General features: G+C 30.8%; 1 protein-coding gene across 1 annotated transcript in view; it reads right to left on the reverse strand.

Moving 5' to 3' along the window:
* LOC110026627 (probable N-acetyl-gamma-glutamyl-phosphate reductase, chloroplastic) overlaps window positions 1-8,147 on the reverse strand; it is a gene marked incomplete at its 3' end in the record, with an annotated part of 102,406 nt that extends 94,259 nt beyond the window's left edge. Inside the window, exons 1-3 of the mRNA XM_020727633.1 lie at window positions 8,016-8,147; window positions 7,774-7,929; window positions 5,094-5,201 (exon numbers count right to left, since the gene is read on the reverse strand). Coding sequence (XP_020583292.1) covers window positions 5,094-5,201; window positions 7,774-7,929; window positions 8,016-8,069 — 318 coding nt within the window. The remainder of the gene's footprint in view (window positions 1-5,093; window positions 5,202-7,773; window positions 7,930-8,015) is intronic.
* Window positions 8,148-8,503: the final 356 nt, after the last annotated feature.

Consider the following 8,503-nt stretch of genomic DNA (forward strand, 5'->3'; position numbering starts at 1 on the left):
GCTCCCCTATTGTTAGTGTTTGACTATTTTTTTTTTTTTTTTTTTTTTTTTAACATAATCATCTAATAGGAAACCTCGTCGTATCCACCCAATCTGGCTTGGCATTCCTTTTAGCACACTTTTTTGGTTCAAGATAAATTCAATTGGTTTATAGTTCAACTTAAACCATAACAACAAGAAGTCTTTGTCCCACTAAGTGAGATCGGCTACATGAATCTTTTTTCTCCATTGCGTCCTATTGAGTGTCATATTTTCATTCAATTCTAATAGATTAAAATCATTTCTTATACAATATGTCCACATCTTTTTAAGTTTACCTATGCTTTTATTAACATAAGTCAAATCTAAATCATCTACACTCCTAACTGGATCATCTGATTGTCAACATTTAATGTGACCAAACCATCTAAGACGATTCTCTCCAATCTTGACCGCCACTGGATCTACACCAACCCTATCACGAATATATTCATTTCGCATTTTGTCTCTATGTGACAAGTCACTCATCCACCTAAGCATTCTCATCTCAGCAACACTATAACTTTATTTTATGCTTCTCTTTTTAAAACCAACATTCTGTGTCATAGAGCATTGCTAGTCTCACAACCATTTTATAAAATTTTCCTTTAGGTCAAAATGATATTTTTCCATCACACAATAGGACCAATGCATTCCTCCACTTCAACCAACCAACTTTAAATCTACTAATAACTTTAAATCTACTAATAACAAAATAACAACCCTATCTATATCACCATCACTTTGAACAATAGACCCGAGATATCTAAAAAGTTCACATCTTTTAATGATTTGAACACCCATAGTTAGAAATTTGACACAAAGGCTACTACTAAAATTATACTCCACGTATTCAGTTTGAGATTTACTCAAACGAAAGACTTTAGACTCTAGTTTAGACCTCCATAATTCAAAATTTTCCTAAACTATTTCTTAGTATTATCCACATAAATCCTCCTATAAATGTCCAGTAAGAAAATCCATAACTAAAGCAAAAAAGATATGGGCTTAAAGCCGATCTCTGATGTAATCTTGTTGGAATGGGAAAATACTTAGTCAATCCTCCTTATGTTTGAACACAAGTAATAGCTCTAGTATACATATCTTTAATGACTTGAATAAAAGTTATATCAGCACCTTTCTTCTCTAGAACTCTCCAACGGACTTGGAAACTTATCATACGCTTTGGTTTGAGTTCAACTTAAATTACGATTGAGCCAAATTCAAATTCAAATTAACCAATTAAAACCAAATTTTAATCAAAGTTGAACTCAAATTTATCAAACTAAAATAAATTTTCATCAAATTAAAACATAAAAAACTTAAAGTCAAAAAAAAATTTAAATTAAAAGAAACAAAAAGCATTAAAAAATTCTAAACAAACCTAAATATAAAATTACCAAATAAAAAATCAATGAATATTTAAAACAAACAAAAGCTAAAAAAACTAAACCTAAGACTAAAACACGTTTAAATACACTAAGAAGTAGACTAAAACTAATAAATAAACCAAAGCTAAAATAACATAAATCTAAAAACTACTTATAGACCAACCCGAATTATAAACTTAAACCAACCGCATAATTAAACTAACTTTAAACAAAAAAATCAATCCAAATCTAAAACAAACTAAACCTAAACCTAATTCATAATCTAACATAACATAAATGAAACCTGAACACACCGTAAAATTTAAAAAAAAAAATCCACATCAATCTAAACCTAAGCATAAATTAAACCCAATCTTAAACCAACTACATAACTAAACTTAAACCTAAACATAAAACACAACCTAATCTAAATGTAATCTAAAAATAAGTTGAACTTAAACCAAAAGTCACTCAAACAAATTTATTTAATCAAATAAATCCTAAATGAACTCAATCCTAAAGCCAATCCAAAACCTAGCCGCTGCCTACCCTAAACTCAACCAATTCGAGACTCAAGCCCACTCAATTACCCATGGGCAACTTCCACTCCTCCCATAACTAAATGGAAACTTATACTACTCCCATTGGAGCTCTCCCTAACTACTTGAGACAATCCGACCACTCACCCTACGATATCCTAACCAAATAAAAAAGAAAACAAAACACACAATCATTCTAGCCAAGCCAACCCCAAGCACTTGAATTCACTCCCCTGATCAATTGAAAGATCCTAAAAACCCTAGGAGAGCTCCCATAGCTTCCTAGAGAGTTCTCGAGCTCCCAATTTCTCCCCCATTACTGCCTAATCAATGAACCTCGTCGGTACAGGACGTCGTTGATTCCACACACTCAGTCTACGATCCTTTATTCTGAGGATTCAAAATCCATCAAGGAACATCCCTACGGTTTTCCCTAAATTCCCCACACTCAATGGAGCTCTCTACATAGCTTCTAGACCTGTTCGGACTTGATCGAGCGTTCCCTCCCAACTCTTGTTAGCTGCAATCGGAGATTCAGGATTGTTCATAGCAGCTAAATGATCGTCTAGAGCCACTCAATTGCTTGGAATGCCTCTACACTATACGATATTCCTAAAACTTAGTATAGAACACTCAACGTTTGGTCATTGTAAAGAGGGCTAGGTCAATCTAGTCATCGGATAACTTAGCAATAGAATTTAGATCCTTTCGGTTGAATTTGATTCATGTTTGGACGTTCGACTACGTTGTATCAAGATTTGTTTGATCTACATTTCCGATTCCTTATAAAACTGGGTATGATGAACGAATGTTATTCGCTCCCACAAATTTGGAAAGAATGGTAGTGATCCATTCAAGCAACTCGTCATCTTTCCTACTGCGAGGAAAAATGAAGTCTGTGGGTTTAAGCATTAGCCAATGAGACTATGTCGTGGAGCAACAAAGCCAACCTGCGATTGAAACCCTAGTTATAAAAATGTCGCGTGTAAAGGTATATATAGTTTGTTGTATTGTATAAATCATTTGTCCTATTTTAATAAATCCAGAAAATGCTAATAGCTTTAAAAATTCATAACTAAAAAAAAATCTAAAATAATATAAAAAAAATGTTATCATAATTTAGAGTAGAAAATAATAAAAATAAAATAAAATTATAAATATAATAATCATAGTGAAATAAACATAAAAAATGAAAATAAATAATTATAAATATAAATTGTAGTCAAATTTAAAATGCAATGAATATAAACCAACACTAATTTTTCTCGAGGGATATTATGTACTAACTTGGCACATTTGTAATTTCTTAAGTATATCAATAAAAATGCTAATAATGAAAACCAATATTTAATAATTCTTAATAAGAAAGGATAAAACATGGTAAATCATTCTTAATGAAGCCGTAACCCATTGAAAATGGTGAGTAATCAAGTTTGGAGTAATTTGAATTAATTTCCGTCAATTTAATAAATAAAATAATAATCTTAGTTAAATAATTCAAATAATCCTCCCAAGTTTAAAAATCTCAAACAAATTCAACAAATTCCAAAAAATCCCCATAACTTACCAAAGGACCCTCATAACAAAAACAAATATTAAAAATAGCTTTAAATCATTTTAAAAAAAAATAAATAATTAAATTATTATATAAATATAATAAATCCTAATAAATTTACTCACCTAAAATTAATCTGAAATTTTTATAATAAGCTACAATGCCAACCACTTAGAAAATGTTTGGTTTTCTACATTGATAGAAACATCTCTATAAATCTCCTATTTCATCTTCCTCTTTTTAATAAGAACTATCTTAACTTGACAACTCCACACACCCTAAATACTCTCTATCTCCTTACTACATGATTCTCATCGATCACATTGAAGAAACTAAAGGCTACAAGCTACCTTCATGATGATAAGGTAGCCAAGCCTAAAATTAAAGAGGCTACTAAATATTCTTAGTTAGTCGGACATTAAAGTAAAGTTTTAATTTTTTTTTAATTAAATATTTGACTAACCAAAAAGCATACTTATACTCTTTAGACATATTGCCCTTTCACCAATGTAAAGGAGTCCAATTCCTTTCTGGCAATTAGAAACCTATAAGAAGCTAAATAAAATGAGAAGGATAAAAAATTGCAAAAGACTAGCAGAACATTCTCTAATATCCTTTATTTTCTCATCCAACTACAAACTTTCATAAAAATATTCTCACAAGTGCCATACCTTAAGGACAAGCCAATAAAATACACTAAGTGGTGTTTGGCTGCAAGCAGGATTTAGTGTTAGTAGGAATTAGTAAATCTGTACATCGTAAATCAGTTAAATCCAACCCCCGCAGGATTTATTAAATACGGATTTAAGTTAAATTGAAAGCAAAATTCAGGTCTTAAATCTGAAAAAATTTATAAATCCGTGGAACTCGTGCATTTTTATGTTTGGCTGGATTTTGTAAATCCAACAATAAATCATGTTAATAAACGCTACTAAACACCCTCTAAAAAACATTCTTCGAGAAGGAAGAAAAAAATTTGACATCTTGTTTAGTATTATCTTAGATAGAGAAACATAACTTACCATGTAGTTACATCATATGTGACAATAATATCCACCTAAAAGCGAACATTAAATGAGGAAATTTCTTATTACATTATCAATGTTTTGATGATAAATTAGAACCTAACTTTTGAAAATAATATAGACTATATTAAAGAGCTTAGTTAGTTTCTTAATGAGCAGATCAATTCTAATAAAGCGTTACTTTTAAGATAATTGCTAGGAACTAATGCTAATTGCTAAATCATAATAACTATATCAATGGTTTTCTTGGTAAAAGATTTACCTAGGTGCCCATAGCTTTGTGTTGGAAACTCTGGCTTTTACTAAACATTATCTGTCCTTTTATAATGTTGCATGCATGGCAATAGTAACAAATGCCAGCATAACATAATGGAAATATAAAAGCAAGCCAAAATTAGCCTTTAATACTCAATGTTCAAATGCCCCAAAGAATAGTACTAGAAGGTATATTGAGGGTAAGCATGTAAATACTATTTCAAAAGGTAATTTGTAAGATGTCTTGCATCAAACTAAAGCTTCGTCAAACTAAAATAGTACACCAGCATACTAAGGCATAGAATATCAAAAAAGGAATGAGGAACTTTACTTGAGTGATCAAGTGAGGAAATACTGATCCAAATGACTGGCCAGCTTTTCTATCAGCAGTCATTAGGGTAATACAAAATTGAGGATGATTTGCTAAGAGGCGGACAATCTGTTCAATAGAACTAGATCAGCAGCAAGAAAAAAAAAACTTAAAACATATATTCGAGCAATAACAGGAAATAAATGCAATTCAAAACAATATAATATGAAGCAGTTCAACTTCAATGAAAAATGCAAGGGGCATTTTCATAGATAGTACATAATTCTTATGTATTCACATATCTCACACCTTAACTTTCATATTTACACAGATTGCACTCAAATCTTTAATATAACATCAAAATAGCACTAATATCACTTGTTAAAAGTGAAATACATATATTCATGCATAGGTTTAAAGCATCGAAGTGATATGTATGTAAATATGAAAGTGTTGGTGTGAGATATGTAAATACCTAAGAATTGTTTGCTAAGTATGTAATTTCCCCAAAATACAATACAAACTGGATATCCAAGCATCTTTAAAATACCATAAAAAAACTGAAATTTACTACGAAGGACAGAATCACAAAGAAGCATTCTTACTATATAAAATCACAAACATAGGTTCTTATACTCTTTGCTATAATCATAACATGGAAGCAAAAAAAAGATCGATGCATGAGACAACCAAGCATAGGCCAGACTTCTACTATCGTAGGCACTAATCTAACTCGACCTATCCAACAATCAAGATTCTCTCTCAGAACGAGCCGATTGACAAACTAAACTCATAATACAAAATATAAACATATTAATGAGAATATTTTTGTATTGATGAATAAATAACTACTTTGTTCAAGATGGGTCGACTAGGCGGCCTGAACTTCTATGTAGTTCTAGGGCTTAAGACTCTAAACTTGTGTAATTTTTCTAATAAACTTCAGAACTTTACCTAGTAACCAATTTCAAAAGAAAAGTCTATAAATCACCAATTATAGATTATAAATATAATAATCAAATTTACATCCCAGAGCCCCTAAACATGGTAGTTCATAGTAGTTTTTGCATAAATTAGATCATCCCTCAAGTATTGTTTTCCATACTACTTCCCTATTCAATTAGTGGTGCAAGGAAAAATATGAACCATGTTTCATATCTTAGTATTCCATTAGAATCGTCATTGTATTTTGTTTTTTGTGTATCCATAATTCTTGGTATAAATTTCAACCCAAAAATGATTATATTCCAGTTCTTACAATAAGTTTGATTTCTGAACATATCTTAGGGGATATTCATTTATAAATAGAGGTCCAAACTTTCAAGCATAAGAAAACTATAACTATGAATGAAATTTGATGGTTTCCTTAGCATTGATCTAAGTTGTGTGCCCGGTTCACTACATGTATATAGAGTTCTCTGTCCTCTATCAAACTTGTGTACATGAAATTTCATTCTTCTTCCTTTCAACATTTCACAACTATTTCTACTCCAAATCCTCTATGCCAATTCAATACAAAGCATCCTTCTACACCAATTTGGAATTATAACATCCTGCTACATTAACCAATAACAATAATATACAAAACATTTTTAAAGTTAAAGCAACCATTTAACCTCTAAACCTTACAAATCCTCTCATGTTCTACAAATGTCTCATTTCAAATCCATAATGACTTTCAGATTGAATTATTATTGAAACATTTCAGAACTTGCCTAAGCTATGATACATAATATGGAAAACTTCTTTTATTTTTGTGCAAATTTCTCTGTCAGTCGTTCAAAGTGATTACATATGACAAATGAATATGATAATTAAAATTGTCTTCTGCATTTGGGCCATGGGTACAGGACGAAGGCTTGTGCAATTCGCTCTTGAATCCTGTGCTTCTAATATATTATACAAAAATGGAAAATATTATATCAAAATCAAATAAAAAAACACAAGAAAAAAGTACAATAAACATGATTATATCCTCTTCTTCAATTTATGGCATTGTGAACATTCGTTCTGCATAAGAAGTTCAGTAATATTATTGAAATAAATTATCATTTGGTTCATTTTCTTGATCAAAATAGATAGTAGAATTTCCACCTAACCCACATTTTGACCATGAGTCTTCACATATTTTTCACAATTCCATGCTATGGTCTCAGCATAACAATCATTTCAATCATTTGACATTTATCCTTTATATTGCCCACATCACAAAAACAAATCTTTTTTATCAAATAAATATCATCACCGTAACTGCCAAAAAAAGTTGTCATAGTTTAATTACAAGTTCAGTAAGTTCTTAAAATTCTGTACAATTCAATCACTGATTATTATGCCTTTAAGAAAATATTAAAATGTATATTGTTGATGACTCTGCCTCGAAAGCAAAGAAAAAAGTTGTTTTTCCCATGAGCTATAAATTTTGACCATAATGCAAAGCTGATGATATTAATATCAACAAAATAACGTCCAGATTACACGACAAACCTGCCTTTCATGCAAAACACATTGAAATTATTCATTTAATTTGTCTTCAAAAGCTACATTCTCGCTGAATTGACGATGCATTGCAACCAACAATTATACTTTACCACATTGAGATTAGTAAGCATCATGTGGCAAACACAAGTTTAACGAGGTTAAAACAAATCCCCGATAATAGAAGACTTCCTTGTGCAAGAAAAGAAATGAAAAAGGAATGTACCTCAGCTCCAGTATAACCACTGGCCCCTAATACCCCAACACGAACAGCTTTTGTTGAGCATTTCGGTCTCATGTTTGCGGCCTGCAGACTTTGCGGCGAAGAAACCACAGATCCTCTGATCCAAAATCTCCTTCCTTCTGAATTTCTCGAAGCATTCTTCCATCAAAATAACAATGCTTTCAGTAAAAACAAAAAACCCCACCAAATTCGATACAATTGAAGAAGAGACACCTTGTATTAACCTTGGGAAGAAATCCAACATCTCGGAAAACCGATCCCAGCGCTGCCGAGCTCATCCTAGTCGCAGTCTCAGAAAGTAAAGACGAAGCTTCGACCAAACAAAGCGGAGTGTATGTTTGGCTGCGCGGTCCCAAAAAAGCTATTACCGATTAGGGGTTTATATTTCGAGATATATATAAATAAATAAATATATATATATCTATATATATATTTAATTTTTTTTTATTTTTTTTTTTTTTTTTTTCCACTTATTTGTTTAGCAAGCTAAATAAAAAGTCATTTTAACAACACTAATCTCATAATCATAAGATATTAAGGGATGGGATAAAATCTAAAAATTATTGTTTATAATAACACATAATTTGAATCTAATTTAATAATTCATTCCCAAGACATTGGAATATTTGGTAACTATTTTTTATTCCTTTATTATAATATAGGTTAATCATTGTGGCCATATTTAGTGCTATTTTTTACTACTCATTAATTA

This window comes from Phalaenopsis equestris, unplaced genomic scaffold (genome assembly GCF_001263595.1).
Source record: "Phalaenopsis equestris unplaced genomic scaffold, ASM126359v1 Scaffold000389, whole genome shotgun sequence".
NCBI lineage: Eukaryota > Viridiplantae > Streptophyta > Magnoliopsida > Asparagales > Orchidaceae > Phalaenopsis > Phalaenopsis equestris.